This window comes from Acomys russatus, chromosome 2 (assembly GCF_903995435.1).
Source record: "Acomys russatus chromosome 2, mAcoRus1.1, whole genome shotgun sequence".
Classification (NCBI taxonomy): Eukaryota; Metazoa; Chordata; class Mammalia; order Rodentia; family Muridae; genus Acomys; species Acomys russatus.
Genome location: NC_067138.1, coordinates 58017238 through 58037032, shown reverse-complemented (window position 1 = coordinate 58037032; position 19795 = coordinate 58017238). Strand labels below are relative to the sequence as shown.

The window sequence follows — 19795 nt, the reverse complement described above, 5'->3', positions numbered from 1 at the left end:
TTCTGTAACCAACGTATTATTTAAACCATAGAACCTCATCAAACCCTTTCCCTCACTGGTCAGGGATCTATTCAGAAGAGGAGGCAGATTTTAAGAGCCAGAGATGGTTGATGAGTCCAAGGACTCAGTGTCTTCCAGACACAACAGGGCTGTTGCTCATATGAGCTCATAGAGCTGTGGCAGCACACACAAGACCTGCAGAGACTCACACCAGCAAAATCCCAGCACTGAGAGGGGAAGTGGGCGCAAAGTCCCACTCATAACCAAAAAGCTGTTTGCAATGGATACCTGCTGGAAAGGGGGAAATGCATTTTCTCCAGTGGAGTGTCACTGGGTTTATCAACCACACTCCAGGGCAGACCCCATGCCCAGGAGCAGCTGGCCAACACAAGACGAGCTGTGCTGGGGATAGAGAAGCAGAGAGCGCTGGCCACATCATAAGGTGCCAGAATTGTTTTATTTTTTTCTCTTGTTGGTTTTCTTCTTACTTTGGCTTTTTTTTTTTTTTTTTTCGAAAAGGCGGCCAGGGAGTTGAGGGAGGTGGGAAGGAGTTGGTAGGAATATGATTAAAATATATTGTAGGAAATTTTTAATTAAAATACATAGAAAGCATCATGTAATTGTGAGTCCATGAGAAGTCCTCTAAGTCCCAGAGTGCTGACCTAGAAGCCAGATCACCCTGTTTGTAGACGTGGCTCTGTTCTAAGTACAGCAGCTGAGCTCATCACTGTACCTCTCTGGGCTGGACAAAAGGCTAGTGCTAAGCAACCACAGTGTGACTGAAGGTGGAGAAGCAGAGGGTACTGACGAGATGGTTAGTCATCAGCTGGATCCTGGAATCTCTATCCAGTGGATGGAACAGTTATAATTTCCCAGCGTGGAAAAGCAAACATGGCTGGTTCTTCAGACAACACCTCCTTTAGTGGAGGCTGGTCTCAGACTCACTATGTAGCTAAGGATTACTTTGAACTTCTGTTCAGTACACCACCATGTGGTTTATGCAGTACTGAGGAAACCCAGGTAAACAAAAAAAGGTCCTACCTCCAAGAAACGTAGAGTGAGGTGGGATGGGGGTTAATGAGGCATTGAACTTTGCCCTCAGTGTTAGACTCCTGACTCAACTCTGATCCTGTCCTAACTTACATAGAAGAAAGACTGACATAGGTCACTCAAAGGGAAGGAGCAGAGCTAAGATTTGAACCCAGAACTCTGGAGACCAGAGGCATGAACTTCATACCCTAAACCTCTTTCTGGGACTCAGGACCATCACCTTCTAAAGGAAGCTGTGGGACTGAAGGATTTGCTTGGCTGTGTGTGTGTGTGTGTGTGTGTGTGTGTGTGTGTGTGTGTGTGTGTGTAAGCTTGGGGGAGGGGAGAGAGGGGGAATCTCACTATATAGCCTAGGCTGGTCTTGAACTCCTGGCAATTCTCCTACCTCAGCCTCAGAAGTGCAGAGATCACAGGTATTAGCTACCATGCCCAGCTTGGACTGGTTGTTGTTAATGCTGCTGCACCTTGGCATTGACTGAACCAGATGCTCTTAAAAACCCCTCTGGTGTCTGGATCTCACCTCGGATGAGGGAGAACACTGGACATCCGTTCTTTTGGACTCTCTAGAGTGTTTCTAGTGGTTGTAGGTACCAAGTTTGTGACCTGCACATTGACATTCCAATTTTCTGAAAAATCTTCTAGCATTTACCACAGGGTTCTGCAAAATGGGTAAATGAATGAAGGGGCCCCATCTCCATTTGACTGGGGCAGAGACATGAGGAAGCAGTGTAGACCCTGGCCCCTTGGCTGTTGCTATTTTTTCATTTGAGTTTGAAGAGGCAGCAGGCCAGGTCAAAGGCAGGAGCCAGAGGCTTTCTCATTGGCTGTGGCCTGATGGTAAATTACCATGGCCCGGTGAAAGACCTCAACAAAACCTCCAGTGATTTGGTTTAGGAATTTGTGGTCACTAATAATCACAGTAGTGATCAAACAGAGATGTCATTGTGGTCACCACAGTAGAATTTATAATGAGCCAGCAGCAGCAGCTAGAGGCCTACAAGAGAACACGTTTCCCTGTGGCATCCACACTGTGAAATGCTAGTTTAATCATGAAGACTATTAGAAAATGTTTAATGCTCCTGGGGAAGCATCTAGGTGATTATTAAGTGAAGAAATCTATCAACAAAAATATAATGTGCCAATGAGCTATTCACACTCTAACATATGTGCATGTTCATGTGCGAAAAACAAGTGTGAGAGTCCACCCAGTGTAAGCAGGTTTTCTTTCCCACTGAGTCACAAGATAACATGTGATCTTTATTTTAAAAAGGAATTTTCTTTTTTTCTCTGGGTTTATATAATGACTGTGTCTTACTTTAAATCACTTTTATGGTATTTAAAAGAGGGTCTCTATTAAAGGCTGATAATTGGGCATGGTACTGTGGTCCAATTCCAGTACTGGGGAAACAGGGATAGGAGGATCCTAGGACTCCCTGGCCAGATAGTACAATCTACTTGGTGACTTCCAGGCCAGTGAGATAGTCTATCTCAAACAAAACAAATAGAAAGACATGGATGGCACCTAGGGATGACACTCAAGATTTTTCCTTTGGTTTCCATATGCACACATACACACACACACAGAGGGGGGGGAGGGAGGGAGAGACAGAGACAGAGACACACAGAGAGAAAGAGAGAGACAGAGACAGGAGAGAGAGAGAGAGAGAGAGAGAGAGAGAGAGACTGACTTCATACCCCTCCATCTCACCCATTTTCAGCGGAAATGGATGTCCCTAGTTTGGGAGTGCACAAGCTTTCTGTCAACCTATGGGGGCACTCAGAACAAGCCTTCAGCACATAAGCCACCTGTGACACTCAAGCTTCTGCTACTGGCTTGTGAGCCTCTCCCAAGAGGAGCAGTGGATCTGATGCTGCTCTGTAGCTACCCCATCTCCACTCACTCCAGAGAGTTTCTAAGAGAGCAGGAGAGCTAGGAAATAGGGGAAGGAGAATGACATCTCTATGAGAAGCTGCAACAGAAAGGCAGACCATTTGAAGGCATTGTCAGGAGATCCTTTGTGGAGGAAGCTAGTTTAAAGAGTTTTATCTGGGCTTTCTCTGAGTCCCTCATCAACAGGAAGGTCAACTCCTATGGAGGCCTAAGGCCAGGCTGCTATCTGCAAGCCATACTCCAGCCAAGCTTCCCAAACCCAGAAAGGGAGCTCCCTAAATCCTAAAGCTAGAATCCTGGTCAGTTAAGAACAGTGCTTTCAGAACAGTCTTCTTCTGTCCTCATAGCACTATGGATACAAAAAGACTGAACTGGATTATAATGAACTGAGCTGAGTTTGTTGAGTTGGGTAGGCATAAGTTTGCTTGAGTTGGGTTGCATTCAGTAGAACCCAGTTGAGTTGGTTTGAGCTACATTGAGTTAGGTTGAATTGGATTGACCGAGATTGTGTTAAATTGAAATGAGAAGACTTGGACTGGACTTGGATGGATTGGTTTGGGCTGGACTGAGTTGGGTTGAATTGAATTTGGTTGGATTGGTTTGGGCTGGGCTGAGTTGGAACCAGTTAGGCCATGCTGGTTAGCTGGACTAAGGAATTGATTAGTTTTGTTGGGTGGGGTTGAGTTGAGTTGAGTAGAACTGAGTGAGTTCTGATGGCATGTGGGCTGCACTCATTGAACCCCATTGACCCTCTTAACCTCTCATTTATATCTTGCTCAGGAAGAGGTCTGGTTCTTCTTGTAGGCTCTCCTCTTACCCTAAACTGATTGTCCTTTCATACATGAGGAACAGAAGCTGGTAATCCAGCAAACCCAACTCCTCTGAAGACCTCCAACACCATCTCAGCTTTCCTGGGCTTTGTTGGCAACAGCAGCTCCCTGGCTACCAACAACTGTGTGCTCAGACTACAAAGCACCATATGTTTATCCATTCTCCCCAGTCATTCATGTCTTTCACTCCCTTTGTCTACCCTCACTTACCCACACCAGTGTACTCCAGGAGTCCAATCATATGCTGAGGCAATTATTCAACAAGCAACCTACTAAAGAATTCATGACTTGGACCATTGTGATGGCTCAGGAGTAAAGGTGCTTGCTCCCAAGCCTGATGGCCTGGACCATCCCTAGGACCCCATGATGGAAGGAAAAACAATTCAAGGAAGCTGTCTCCTTATCTCCACATATACTCTGTGGCATGTGTGTGTGCACAGACACACAATGAATGAATGAATGAATGAATGAATGAATGAATGATGGTTCACACCTACAATCCCAGAACTCTGGGAGGCAGAGGCAAGCAGATCACTTTGAATTTGAGGCCAGCCTGGTCTACAAAGTGAGTCCAGGCTAGCCAAATCTACACAGAGAAACCTAGTCTTTACAGAAAACACACAAATTAACTAATTAATTAAACCAGAGAGTGGCATGACTGACTTTCTGTCTAAGAAAGAGCCATACGAATATACAAAAAAACATCTGCTTCATCCTGTTCTCAGGCAAGCAAGAACTCCATGTCACTTAGACACTCCACAGTCAGGTTTCATGCTTTGTCACTCACACCGTAGTCAGGTACCATCCATGTTGCTCACACACACCAGAGTGGGGTTCTACATCATGACATCCTGGTCATTCAGACACCCTGAGGTTCCACTTCACAAAGCTCAGATGGCTACCAATAGAATTAGGCAGGAAGAAGTATTGCTGATCTGTGCAAGCCCAATGTATGTTGCTAGCAAGAACCTAAAAGGGTGAAGCCACCATGGAGAAGAATTTGAGATGCTCAAAATCACTTTATATGGTCTTCTAGGCAGGGTCTTGCTGTGCAACCCGGGCTTCCCTTCACAGTCTGATGCCTCAGACCCATGTAAAAGTAAGGCACAGCCATGTGCATCTGTGATCTCAGTGCTGGGAGTGGAGGCAGGAGGGTCCCTGGGGCTTGCTGGACAGTAACTTTAGACTAATCTGTGAGCACCAGATTCAATGAGAGACCCCCATCTCCAGTATTTTAAAATGGTCAGTTCCACATCAGTGTTTAAAAGTCAGCCATGATATCCAAATGGTTCATAGAATACAAAATGTTGATTAACTCAGACTGGAGAGATGTATCCATGGGTAAAGTGTCTGCCACATAGGCATGAGGACCTGAGTCTCATCTGCAGCATCCATGTTAAGAACTGAGCATGGTGCATGCTTGTAACACTAGCACTGGGCAGGTAGAGACAGGAAGATCCCTAGCGCTACCAGGGGAGACAGCCTACACTAATAAGTGTCAGACCTTGCCTTAAAAAAAAGTGATGCCTCTGCATGTGCATACAAACACAGATCCTCACACTCACACACAGAGATCTTCACACTCACGCCACTCAGACACACTCACACTCATTTTCTCTCACACATACACACACACACACAGATGCATGCATAAAGAAAATACAAATTAAGGCTTCATTAAGATTCTAACTCGTGCCTGTTAGAAATGTTGACATTAAATGCAGTGATGAGTCTGGATGCCTGCCAGGATGCCAGTGTGGTTTGGTACAAACACAGAGGAAGGCATGCCAGCAATACCTAGTTATCTAGAGAAAATTCACCCCTGTGACCCAGCACCACATCTATGTAGGAAACTAAAGGAAAATGCCTACACATGTGTCCTGAGATGCACACGAGAACAGTCACGCCACACTGTGAGATTCCACAGGTACATGGCAGCCTACGTGATGTTGGAGAGAAATGGAAAACCACAGTAGGTAGGTATAGTCACTGTGGAAATTATTACCCTACAGCAAAAATAAACTACTTGTCCAATGCCTGAATCTCAAAACCTTAATGTTCAGAGAAAGAATTAGAAAGGGCAAAATACATTCTTCATGGAAAAGGTTCCAAGTCAAGGAAGATAGAAGCTGGGCATTTAAGGATGCGTGCTTAGGTCATCAACTTCTTCTTCTTCTTCTTCTTCTTCTTCTTCTTCTTCTTCTTCTTCTTCTTCTTCTTCTTCTTCTTCTTCTTCTTCTTCTTCTTCTTCTTCTTCTTCTTCTTCTTAATGAAGAGAAGTGACACTATAAAAGTCCAGGTGGTGATCACCCCAGAGAGGTAGGGAGCCACCTACCCCCAACCAAGGCAGAGCAAAGCTGGGCTGTCTGCTGGGCTGCGTTTTCGGGGCACACTCTCCTAAATGGAGGTGTTCCCTCAGGAGAAAGCAAGAGAAGCAGAAGGCTTGCACACACCAGCACTCTATAAACAGGGACAACAACACCTGCTCCAGGAGTGGCGCTCAGCCTCCAGAACAGCAGCCATCCTAGCACAGCTAGCTTCACCCGGAGAGGAGCCCATGGTGCTGGCCTGCACCCTAGCCATGACCCTTCCGAGACACAAGGGGCCATGGTAGCTACACTTCACCGACGCAAGAAGAAGAGGAGGGTAGATGTGGGGTTGGATGTGACTTTTTCTCTCTACCTATGAACTTGGAGCCTCTTGGGGGAGGTCTGAACCTGGATCCTTCCTGTCCCCAGTTTGCAGGAGGCCTGGCTGACTGACTGGGTACTTGGTTTGTTTGCTGAACCAGATAATGTGAGTAAATAAGTCTCAAGCTGGGTAAATGCCATTTTGTTCCCCCAGTGTTCAAAACGAGAAGAAATACAGAGCTGAGCAGACCTTGCCCTCCCATCTCAAAGATGGAAAAACTGAGGCTCAGAAGAAGTCAGCCATCTCTGCCTGAGTTTTCCAACACTCAAAACTCGAGAGTGGGGAGGCAACTAGGAAACTCACAAAGATCTACTTTCTAGTCAGTCTACTCTCTGTAGATTTCCTGTGCACCTGTGTTCCATCCCCACCAGAGAAGCTTTGTCCACGGTGGCTTTCAGGGACAGCAAAGACAGCCAGCACCCAGAACCTCTTTCCTGGGACATCCAGCACTGGATGGGGCGGGCGGGTAGCCTGTAAGTGGCCAGCCATGTGCCACGTAGGTGGCAAGCCGGGCTTTATACCAGGCTTTCTGGGAACCAGATAAGGAGTGTCACCCACCTGACTCTGGATTCCTGCAAAGTGCGTTCTTTTGTTCTTCCTAAAGCTCTCTTATTGAGGCCTGGTGTGCGCCCCGAGCTGAAGGCAGTTAGATGAGTTAGTGCGTTCGTGTGGCCTCACAGCCACCACAGTCCAGTCTCGGATCATTCTACACGAAGTCCCCAGCAGCCCATTTTAGTCGCCCTTGCTCCTCTTCCTAGGCTTAAACAATGATAGGTGGCATCCATCTCTGTGGGTTTTCCTATGTAGAGATTGTGTTTAAATGGGCTCTGCTAGAGTGCACACTTTTGTCTGGCCACCTTCACTTACCACGGCAAGGCCTCCTCCCTTTTTATTGTTGGACAATATTCCATTGAAAAGGATAGACCATGAATTACTCATTTAGCAGCTGATGAATCAGTTTGTTTCCACATTTTGCCTTTATGTATAATGCTGTTATGAATGGTGGCATAAAAGTTTTTGCGTGGGAGTATGATTTTTTTTCCTTCACTTGAGTGAGCATTTAAGGAGTAGAATCACTTGGTAGTAGTGCAATGAATGCTTAGTATTTAAGAAGTTGCCTACCCACTGGGGAAATGAAACAACCTTACACAGTTTAGTGGTCAAGAGCATAAATCCTTCCAGTTATACTCCCACCAATGACAGCCAGGTTCTCTTGGACAAAGGATTTTGCCTTGGTATCCTTGTCTGCGAGACTGCATCTGTGGATCTGGAGTCAACTCTGCTGGCTCCTGTAAAGCTATAAAGTCTTGGGGGTTGATTGAAATATAGTCTAGCTATGTAGCCCAGGCCTTAGCATTCCAAGTCCTGGGATTACAAGCATGTGCCTTCACATCTGGAATGACCGCCCCCACCCCCTCTCTCTTCCTAACAGCCAGCTGAGCAGTGGCCCCGTAAGAAGACTCTTTCCCAGGGTTCACAGACACGTGCAGGTTATCACAGATGTACCTTGGAACCACTGAGTGGCTTTAGGCAAACTGCATGCCCCTTCTGGGCCTCCTGGCTTAGGATGGAGATGACCCACAACACAGCAGCCTGTAAGAGCTTAAGTGATGCCCTGGGCTCCAGCCATGAGTAGGGCACTCCCATAGTTCATAGTTACAGCATTCACTGGAGAGTTTCTGCCTGGGAAACTTTTTTGATTGAATCCTAGGGTAGTTGACAGCAAAGTTTCCAGAGTCAGGGTCCTTGGGTCAAATCCTGCCCTGGACACATAGAAAAGTGTGGCTTGGATTCCGTGTGCCCAGAACAGGATAGCTACCTACACTCCTCGGTCCCCAGCTCCTGGACTGATGACCCAGATGAAGACCCATTCAGAGCTCATTTGATACAGGGCTAGGCGAGAGTTAGCCATATAAATTGCATGCAAGATCTATAGATCTCAGGGCTCCAGGATCCCTCTTCAGATCTCAGAGGGGCACTAAATGTCATCAGCTACCCTCCGCTGCTGGCTTGGCAAAGCCTTATGTCATGTGGGAAATTGCAAGGTTTCCACACTGGCCATCCTTGAGAGAAGCCAGAACTCTGCTCCAAGTGCCCTTTGATCTGCAAGAAATGGCAGGCCCTGGCAGGAAAAGCTATCATTGCATCTGGGCCTCACTCCCTTGCAGGCCACAGGAGGGGTGGTACCAGGCTTCATCAAGTACCTAAGGAGTTAAACAAGGCCACCAATCACAGCCCAGCTTCCTCAGAACCAGGAGGTGCTACTCAGCCTTGGCTTTTTTTTTTTTTTTAAATGGACTATGTGCTGATCTTCTAAGTCCAAAGGGGTGAGAGGCTGCTGGTCTGAAAGCCTGGTTCTGCTTAGTTCATAGCGCAAAGGCTGAGCAGGTCAGAAACCCGCTCAACTGGGTTTGAGTTCTGGCTTTCAGAGTTGCCACTTTCTTTTCTCTTCTCTTCCCTTCCCTTCCCCCCTCCCTCTCTCCCCCTTAATCGTTTTTTGAGACAGGGTTTCTCTGTGTAGCCTTGGCTGTCCTAGACTCATTTTGTAGACCAGCCTGGCCTCAAACTCACATCGATCTGCTTGCCTCTACCTCCAGAGTGCAGTGTACCGCCACGCCTGGCTTGGAGTTGCCACTTTCTAAGCCTCCCAGCCAAGGCTTCCCAACCCACAACTTCCTACGAAGAGTAAGGCATCTTTCTGTCCCTCATTTTTGCCTGCTAAGTACCCAGAAGCATGGAAAGGGTGTTACTTAACATCTGTCCATCAGTCTTCACAACATCTCTGGGAAGTAAGAGGGTCTAGTTAATCCTCCTTTTCGGATGAGGAAACTGAGGCACTCAGAGTGAAAAGCGTTGCCCACAGTCACCCAATAGAAGTGCGATTCATACCCAGGTATCTTTAATTCAGATTTTAACTCAGACCCTCTTTAATTCAACAGCTTCTGAGTCCTGGTCAGGGTGGGTGGGTAGGGGACGTCAACCCAGAGGGAGGGATCACTTGCCCTAGGCTTAGTTCATTCACAGAGCCTATGTCCCGCAGGGATGGGAACCTCTCTGAACCAAGCAAGCTGTCATTCGACTCCGTTATGTCAGGGGCGACCAGGGCGTCAGGGTGTCCCTGTCGGTGACCGTGCTTCCTTTGGACCGAGTAGACATCGGACCTGCTCAACCCAGAGCCCGGAGCGCAGGACCTCAGCGCGAAAGCCCAGCGCGCTTTAGGACTGTCCCCTCTGAAAATGTGGTGTCACTGTGCAGCCAAAGCCTGGGGAGACGCGTCCAACTCAGACACTCAGCATGTAGTGGCTGAGGAGATCGCCTCAGAGCCCAGGAACCCGGGGCCGGGAGGATCCGAAGCAAGACTGCCTGCGTGCCGCGCCAAGCAAGCACTCCCTTTTATGTCCAGGAATGAGGCGTCCTCAGCACCCAGGCGCGCAACCCGCGGCGGCGGCTTTACCTGTCGCGGAGCGCGTCTGCAGGACAGCGGAGAGCAGCGCGGAGATGATGGAGAGCAGCCACCTCGGGCGCCTTCCCTGCGCAGTCCTCCTGCAAGAAGCGGTGACAGAGAAGGTGAGGTGACACCCGGGCAGCGAGACTAGGGTGCATAGGGCACGAGTCCTACCTGGGTATCATAGTGCAGCCGCCGGACCCCAGCTCCTCTTAGGCCGCGGAACAAAGGCGGCTCTTTGCCGCGACGGCGGGATCTCCGCTGCCGCCCTCGCCTGAGTCACCGCGCTCTGAAACCCGACTCCGCCGCGCCCTGCGCTCCCCCACGCGCGGTGCCCCACCTCGCCGCGGGTCCGCGCCGCGCCTTCCCACGCCCCCTTCTTCCCGCCACCTCAGGGCCTTATGTAACCCGCAAGGAAAGGTCCGCATGCAGACACAGAGCCCCAGCAATGCGGGCCGGCTGGGATCGCTGAGGTTTCCTTACATGACAGAGCAGGCTACTGAAGCTCAGAGAGGAGAGGCAGTGTCCCAAAGCTACACAGCTGAAGTCGCTCCGGACTGCTGTGCCACACCCACAAACCAGCCAGGATCCCGCTTGCATGCCACAGAGTAGCGACAGGACTTTGGAGGCCTCATGGTGTGTGCTCTGAACACTTTGGAATCCCAAATCCTTGACCAAGGCGCCTAGCCCTAAGAAACCTGATCTACCCTCCTCCCGCCTGTCCCCAAGTTAATGATGGAGGAACTAAAGTCCAGAGAAGGCAAGCAATTTCCCAAAGTATCCGCCCAGAGAGCGACACGGGGCAGGAAAACCAATATAAAACAAACGGCAGAGTCTCAGGTTTGACTAGGGTACATAGAGTCAGGCGTGTGTGCCTGCTGGAGAGAAGTGACCAGTTATTTAACAAGCAACACAGAAGGCAGCTTAGCTCTTGGACACACTATCCCCAGGAATCCTTGCAGTTACTAGTGCACTGTGTGGAAAGTGGGGGTGAGGACACTTCCCTTCTCAGACCAGGAAGGCCAACACAGGACAGTGCTCACTGCATGTCTACCCTGTTGTTGGCACTGTGCTGATCATATGCTCAGAAGGCAAGGGCCAGAACAGGCGGGACCATAGGTTTTTAAGGGACTGAGGTATCAGGGGCCAAAGTGACCCAAGAGCCAGGAGGGCCCCATGAAACTAGCAAGGAAGACAGGGCATTCTAAGGACACTGCCCACATTAGGTGGCTTTGACATCTCACACTGTCTATGGATTGAGCTCTCTCTCCCCCTTTGCAGCCTGCTGTGATGGGCATAAGGTTTGTTTCAAATCTCCAACCTCAGGGAGCTGGCTTTCTCCAGTCTGTATTTCTCTATTACATGCAAAGGAATCAGCTGGATCTGCAACCGGCTGCCCAAATACATTTCACCTAAGGAGACTGCAGCACCCATGACTGTTCTGTCTGACAGAGCTGGCAGCTGTAAACTGGTGGTCAGCGCTCCATGGGGCCTGCAGACACATTTGGTTGATTTGCTGGACAGTAGCCTCCAAGTTAAAAAAAAATGTTAATAATAACAATATATTTATAAATTATCAAATGTCCATTAAGACCCAGATTCTGAGGGGTTAGTGGGATGGCTCCGAGGTTAAGAGCACGTGCTGCTCTTGAAGATGAAGTTCCAGGTACCTGCATACAGTAGCCCACAACCATCTGTAACTCCAGGGACCTAACACCCTCCTCTAGCCTCTGTGGGCACGTCTACACACATGTACATGCAGACACACACACAAATTGATAAACCCTTACTTAAAACCCAGATTCATGGATTTTTTTTAAAATTCAGGCAAGCCTGCTGACATGGGGCCTGTATTCTCCAGGCCAAATTTTGTTGGAATCGAATCAGTAAAGGCAATATTCTCCATAGACACCACAATGTCCTGTTTCTCCCAACAACAAGACAAAGAGTCAGTCAATACCACACTTCAGGTCTGTCTTTGCTCTTAGTACGGAAGAGTGGGACTGGGTTGAGAGCTCACCAACCTGTTCCAACAGGGCAAAGAAAAGATCTGTGGAGAAAGGAGGCCTGTTTAAGGGAAGATGGAGAAAAGCATATGCTTACTACAGAGATGAGTTTTAAGTACACGGATAAGATGGTGTTATGCAACAAGCCTGGCCTGCCCCAGCTCCGTGTTGCCTGCAGGATGAAGGTATACCTGCATTCAGTTGACTGGCTTGACCTGGTTCAACCGATCAGTGTTGGAGAATGCAGCAGATTCCTTTCCAACTCTCTCAGAGAAGTCCTGGGGACACCTTTGTTGATTCTAGGTAAGCGCCCAGGGTCTCAGCTGCTCAGAATCTGAAGACCAAGGTCACTGCAGTCCTTTCCCCACATGGTAACTGAAAACAGACCCACGCCAACAGCACTCATTGGCGTCTAATTCACCTGCGAAGCCAGACCACATCCATTGACAAGAAAACTATATGCTGGAATTTGGCCTGAAGGTGGGAGTTAAGGCCTAAGATTGATGAGGGGACAAGGTATATCTGAGTCCTAAGAACTGAAGGGGGCGGGGATGGAGGTTGGGGGTTGGGGGGTGGGGTCAGCTGTGGGTGTGGGACGATGGGGCAGGAAGCCAAGCAAGGCATTCCACCTCCTGCCAGACAGTGCTGTGAGGGCTTAAGTGATTTCCTTCAATTCAATGTGAAGTTGTAGAAATAGCCAAAAGGAAGCGTCATGTCATACCCAAGCTAGTCTAAATTGTTTACCACGGTGCAGACCAATCTGCAAGACTGGGACGTGTAGGGGCCAGGGATTTAATGTCCCCAATTCTCCAGAACACGACTAAATGAGCAGGCTGTCCATTTTCCTATAATCCAGCCAAATGTTCCAGCAGGCTTTGAATCCAAGGGCATTCCTCAGAATCTCTCCAGCAGCCAGAAGAGCACAGGAACCTGGGAGGAGCATCCCAGACCTGGTTCGGAAAGGATACCAAGAGCCAGCCAGTGCACGACATACTCAATGGATTTTCTTCAGTATGTGGGTACGACATATCTTTCGTATCTCACAGGAGATATACATAAAGCCCGCCTTGTGTGTCTGATTAATGAGAAGAAGCAGCAGACTTCGCTAGCCTGCCAGAAGCCAACTTAATAAAATAATCAGAGAAGAGGGCTGCCTCCTGGAGAACCATGACTGTTGTACACACAGCTGCTCCCCGGGAGTGGCTTGTATTCCATTGAGACCGTGGCTGTGTCTCTGTCGAGGAGACTGAGACAACTTGTTTGTTCAGCCTGCCACACAATGATGGATTTGAAAATTCTGACAAGCCAGGAGTGAGGAGAGCAAGAGAAAGCAGAAGGGAGGGTGTGGCAGACAGTTCCTAGCCCACCCCAGTGCCCTACCAGTGTGTCCCTACCTCCTCTCTTTTGTCATTTACCTGCATAGTAGCCATTGGTCCCTGCCCGTACCCACATCCCCTCACCTGAATGCTTCCTCTGGTCCCGGAGCCTGTCCTGTTTACAAGCATGACAAAATTAAATTCCTCCTCCAATTTTATAGCCAATGGGAGCTGACTAATACTTATTCTTTCTTCCAAATGCTGTGATCTGAGAAAGTGATGTCTTAACCTCACTCTCACTCTTGGTCTCTCTCTTCCTTCATCCCTTCAGGGCCTGGCACACAGCTGGTGAGCGCTCTTCCCCTGAGCTATACCTCCAGCCCCATTTTGAGGAACTTCTTGAGGCATTTGGAATGTCTCTCACAGTCCCCACTCAGCCACAGCTAATGCCTCTCAGGGCCTCTTCCTCCTTCCCTGACTCATGCCCCTTCCTTCACCCCTGCTCCCTAGGATGATACTCACTGTACCACAGAGGAACACCAGATGCTATTGTCTAGGTAGCCCAGAGTGAGAGTAGGGAATTTCTCTTCCACACTTTCACACATTCATGTGCTGTGGTCCTGTACCTGAGATACCTGTCACTGCTCACAGGCTCCTGATGTCACCAACATAGAGAAAGGACAAACATTACAGACGTGCATTCTTATGGGTTGCATGATAATGAGCGCTGAAGAGTTCGTGTAGATGCAGGACAAAACCGTACCATGTGTTTTCATCCTTGCCATGTGAAAGTTTACTTTTTGAAACCTTCCCTGAGCCCCCACTTGCTGGATCATACTGCAACTCACTGCCAAAGGCTGAGTCAATCAGAGCCAGTAAATACACTGCATCTGTTCTAGCAGCTGCCGTTGATGCTACCGTCTGGCCAGGCTCAGGACAAGCTTCTGTCATATGCCACAGTCCACTTGGCTTTTGGCAGGAGCCAGGCACACCTTTGCCTTGTAAGTCCTGGTGCTGTCTCTGACGTCCACAGTATTTCCTGGGGTCTTGATTGCTTCTGTTTTGCTATCTCAAAGTGAGGAAGTAGTCTCAAGAACGCCCACTTGACTTTTCCTGCAGAAGTCAAGGTGCGGATGTCAAGGCTCTGCCGGAAGTTCAGTGTCTATGCCAGGGAGGTGCTTGAGATTAGGACCAGAAGGTACAGAAAACACAGATAAACTGTGGCACAGGTAGACAGCCTCCCCACGTCATCAACTGCTTTACACCAAGGCCCCTTCTTCACCTCACATCTACAGCTTCGTGGGTGGTTTACTGCAACCAATAAATGAGAGAAGGGAAGAGACGAACTGTGTCACAGATAAATCAGGGTGCTGTGCAGGCATTCATGGAGCGTAGACACAGAGTCCTGCATCTCCTTCCATAGTGACCCTCAAGGACAAAGGTAAAGAGAACCCTCCCCCTAGGTGCAGCCTTAAGCTGTGCAGTCGTCCTACCTCTCTGAAGGAGGGAAGGGTGGCGTTGGAGGCACAGAGAGGCCTGAGAAGTGGGTGCAAGTCTTGGGTGATGGTCAGAAGTCTGAAGGACAAGGTCGGCTAACTCAGGACGGGGAGTCCCAGGGAGAGCCAAGGAGGTGTTAGCGGCTCATGTACTTGATGTAGAAGCACGAAGACCCGAACTTAGAAACCATGTAGAAGCCCGGCCTTGTATGAGCGCCTATAACCCCAGCACAGAGACTGGTGGACCTGGGGGCTTGTGGGTCAGCCAGACTACATGAAATGGCAAATGGTGAGATCTATGTTCAGTGAGAGAGCCTGCCTCAAAAAAAAAAAAAAAAAAAAAAAAAAAAAAAAAAAAGGTGGAGAGCGATAAAGACACCCAACATTGATCTCTGGTCCCCACACAGGTAAGCACACATGTGGACCCCACCAGCCCCTCACCCCCACCATACACACAAGAAAACATAGGAAGGAGGAGGAATGTGGACTGACCTACATAAGCGCAAAACCTATGCTCACTAGGCAACTCACCCTGCTCACTGGAGACTATCCACCACGGAGAAGCCCCTGCAACCTGGAGAGATCGGTCAACCTTCCTTCTTGTCCAACAGTGTGGACCTGCTCCCCTCTAAAGCAGATCTAGTCACTGATGAGGCTGACTGGCTATCCCACCAGCTGAAAACGAACACACTGAGATCTCCATGATGCAGCTCAGAAAGGCCAGCCAACAACCTGGTAACAGACAGATTTAGCAAGTCTTCCTCACCAGCACCGAAACATCTGGTGTTGGTTTACCTTCCCTGGCTGAGGGCCAAATAGACAATAACTGCTTCGACCATCTTGTGCCCACAGTATGTTGTTCAAATGAAAATAATCATTTTATGATGGAAGAAGAGTGACAGTGGGTGGGCAGCCATTCAAAGAAGCCAACAGTGTGAACGTGTGCCATGGCACCAGAACACAGCTGGCTACGGAAATGGTAGAAAAGCCTGTTAGAGGCTCAGCAGGGGCACTAGCTTAGGGACAACCTGGTGAGGAGCTGTGGCAGTCACCTGAAGAATGTAGCAGACACAGTCACTGACTGGCCACATGTTGGACTGTGTCTCCTGAATCTAGGATACAGATGTTCCTCAGTGTCTACAGATGACTTGGCCATCTGACACCTAAATCCAAAAAAATGCTCAAGTTTCTCATATAAAATGGCATCGTATTTGCATGTCTGTGCATACCCTCCCATACATTTTATTTCTTTTAATTAAAATACAATTACCTTATTTTCCTCCATTCCCTTTCCTTCCACCTCCTCCCATGACCCTTCCTCACGTTCTTTCAAATTCATGACCTTTAATTGTTATTACTGCATGTGTGTGTGTGTGTGCACATGTGCACACACACACACACACACACACACACAGTACTGCTTGTATGTACATGACTTCAGGACTGATCGCTTAGTATTAGATAACTAACTAGGAGATCCTCACTGGGAAAGACTGCTTCTCCTGCTCTCAGCATCCCTTAATTGCCTATAGTTCTTTGTCTGGGGGTGAAGGTACATGAGATTTTTTTCTTCCATGTTAGCATATCTATTAGTGTTGTCCTCATTCAGGCCTTGCTGAGGCACCCATATGACCCTAACCTCTGTCATTCCTAGAAGGCACAACTGGCTTCCTGGCCCTCTGGCTCTTACAGTCTTTCTGCTCCATCTTCTGTGATGTTCCTGAGCCTTAGGAGAGAAGTTGTGTTGTAGACATCCCACCCCCCACATATCTTAAATCATCTCTAGGTTACTTATACCACTAACTTAACATCCACAGTTACTATATGGTGTTGCTCATGGAATATTGGCAAGAAAAGTCTGCACAGAGTACAAACTATCCGGTTTTGACCTGCATTTGGTTGAATCCGAAGATGCAAAACTCACAGGCCAAATATACCTGAGTCTGGAAATCAAGGGATTGAAATTGGGATTAAGGGTTTTTTCCCTTGTCCAGAGAAGCACTGAATCCCTGGACTATCACTGGTCAGGGTGGTGGGATCCAGCACAAAAACTTTTCCAATGGAGCGGTAAGTCTGTGAAATTTGAGGCTGTCACCATGACTGGATCACTTTGTGTTCCTCGTGACAGTGGACAAGCTGGCGAAAAGGAGTTATATAAGTAAAAACAGTGAGACTCCATATGTACCAGGAGCCAGAGTAGCTCCCCCTCCTGGGAGGGGGACACACATAGATAGAGAACAACCTAGAGTGTTTCTGGTGCTTCTGGGTCCCAGGGTGATGGCTAGGAGGTCCAAAAACAGTCAAGCAAGCGTGAGACCAGACTTCAAAAGGATGAAGTCTGGACCATCTTCCCAGGAAAGCCAGCCAGAGCATCTGAAGTGTGGGCTGAGAACAAAGGAAATATAGAATGGGCAGTAGAGGAGGAGACAGGAGTGGCTCAGCTGGGGATGGAGTTTCCTTTACTCTCTTGCTTTTCAGAGATGTCAGTTGGCCGTGATCTCACAAGGGACTCTGACCACCAGTCTTTCATCTCTTTTCTTAAGATATGTGAAGAACAGTGTGTTCCCATAAAATACAACCATCTCTTCTCATCCCTAGGGCACATTTCAAAGCCCTCATGGATGCCTGAAATTGCAGATGGCTCTGAACACTACAAGTGGCATGGTTTTTTTTTTTTTTTCCCATATACATGATTTTGGTTAAATGTACTTTATGAAGTGGGCACAGTAAGAGAGTCACAACCACAAAATAAAAACAAATGAGATTAGTTGTATCATTATACCTAATAGAAGCCTATGGATGTAGACTTCCCTCTCCCCCTCTCTCCTTACCCCCCTCTTTCTCCCTTCCTCTCTCTCCCACTGCCCTCCCTCTCCCTCCTCCTTATCCTCTTATTAGACCGTATTCCATCTTTCTCTTGTGATGATGTAAGATGATGCAATGCCTAGTTATGAGAGGAAGTGAGGTAGAAGGCATGGCAGTGCAGGGTATCGTGAAATGGAAACCAAGGAATTATCCATTTACATTTCTGGGCTATGGCTAACTGCAGGTATCTGAAACTGTGGAAATCAAACCCACAGAGAGTTGGGGACTTCTGCCCAGGAGTGGGGTTTGCTCCTATCTAGAACAACTCTGCACAGCCCACTGATGGAGTGCACAGCCCAGTGCACAGCTCAACAGTGGGGTGCACAGCTCACTGACAGAGTGCACAGCTCACTGGTAGAGTACAGAGCCCAGTGCACAGCTCACTAGCAGAGTGCACAGCCCACTGACAGAGTGCACAGCCCAGTGCACAGCTCACCAGTGGAGTGCACAGCTCAGTGGTAGAGTACAGAGCCCAGTGCACAGCTCACCAGCGGAGTGCACAGCCCAGTGCACAGCTCCCAGTGGAGTGCACAGCTCAATGACAGAGTGCACAGCCCACTGACAGAGTGCACAGCCCAGTGCACAGTTCACCAGTGGAGTTCACAGCTCACTGGTAGGGTACAGAGCCCAGTGCACAGCTCACCAGTGGAGTGCACAGCCCACTGACGGAGTGCACAGCCCACTGACAGAGTGCACAGCCCAGTGCACAGTTCACCAGTGGAGTGCACAGCTCACTGGTAGGGTACAGAGCCCAGTGCACAGCTCACCAGTGGAGTGCACAGCCCACTGACGGAGTGCACAGCCCAGTGCACAGCTCACTGGTAGGATACAGAGCCCAGTGCACAGCTCATCAGTAGAATGCACAGCCCATTGCACAACTCCGGCCTCTCAGGCTTCACTGAGCACCTTCTCTTCCCATCTCCTGCCTCCAGGTGGCCATTTGCTCCTGCCACAGTGCAGCCATGCCTACTGAGCTCACCTCAGTGCCCACCATCTGCACAAGCTGACAGTTCCCTAACTCTCAGCCACCACACTCACTTCTCCCTCCTGCTGTAGGACTTCATGGAGCCGGAAGCCTGAGATGCTGTGGAGCTCAGTTGCTGTGCACATACAAGCCCCTTGCAAAGGCACAGGAAATAATATGTGGCCAACCTTGAACAATGGCAAACAGAAACAATGGATGAATAAATATTTCCCCTTCCTCTCCTGGATGAGACCCTGAGGCATGGCTTCTCCAATGGCACGAGGAAGACAACCTTATTTGTACCAGGGGCTCATTTTCTTTTCTTATTTCCCTCTTTACTGCCCTTCCACTCCCAAGAATACTTCCAGAATCAAGAACCTTGTGACTTTGCTCAGTCTACCAAATGCATGGACATGTTAGGGTAATGGATGAGTTCTGTATCTTGGTCACAGAAACAGAACAAAGTCTGCACACACTGTGACGAGCCACAAGCAGGACACAGAAGCAAGAAGACTGTTCTCTCAGGGACCATTTCTATATTTTGTTACCAGACACAGGAGGTAAGCACAAGGATACTGGCCTTTCGGAAATGCGATTAAACATTGGAGATGGCTTTGGGCTTCCAAAAGCCACAAAATGGAGGGAGGTATCAGTCATTTCCAAGAGGGTAGTGGGGATTCTATCTCTCACATACAAGCAATGTGGAGTATCCAAAAATAGGCTACCAGGCTTTTAAATCCAGACATTGTCCCTTACAAGCTGTGTGACCTTAGCAAAGTTATTTATTCTCTCTGCTCATCTTTCCAATTCATGAAAATTTTTCAATTTTATGAATTGGAAAAATAGTCATCATACTGCAAAGTGCCTGGGGCGCCGAATTAAATGACTCAAACGCATCACACTTCGGTAAGTATTTTAGTCTCTTAGACCTATTATTGAATGCTTTGGTCTGTTCTATCTAAATAATAAGGTTGGGTTCAGAGTCATAGAATAGGGACTATAGCAGAACACCCAGAGACCTTCAAGGCCAGATCCACTTGCATCCAGAGGGAGAAAGGGCTTGCCTAGCATCACAGTTAATCTGAAATCCTGACTCCTTCCCACTGCCCTTCCCTCTGCCTCTGGGGCTGTGTCCCAGTTCTCTCACACATGGAGTCAAGGCGGTTGCAAATCAGGAGACCTGAAAATGCAGGCTTTGTGCTTTTAAGAAGTCCTATGGTTCTACGCGCTCTGCTGAACAG

The 19795-nt window shown here is 48.5% G+C and overlaps 1 protein-coding gene and 1 long non-coding RNA gene across 2 annotated transcripts in view; one reads left to right on the top strand and one right to left on the bottom strand.

Annotated features, from left to right (window-relative positions):
- The window catches only part of Col15a1 (collagen type XV alpha 1 chain), a 107081-nt gene extending 96917 nt beyond the window's left edge, over nt 1-10164 (bottom strand). The window contains exons 1-2 of the mRNA XM_051161815.1: nt 10082-10164; nt 9917-10005 (exon numbers count right to left, since the gene is read on the bottom strand). Of these exons, the coding sequence (XP_051017772.1) occupies nt 9917-10005; nt 10082-10092 (100 nt within the window). The 5' untranslated portion in view covers nt 10093-10164. The remainder of the gene's footprint in view (nt 1-9916; nt 10006-10081) is intronic.
- On the top strand, nt 9647-13130 carry LOC127203002 (uncharacterized). Its single transcript, XR_007832365.1, has 3 exons — nt 9647-10029; nt 12092-12216; nt 12960-13130. It is a non-coding gene; the product is annotated as an uncharacterized LOC127203002 (long non-coding RNA).
- Nucleotides 13131-19795: the final 6665 nt, after the last annotated feature.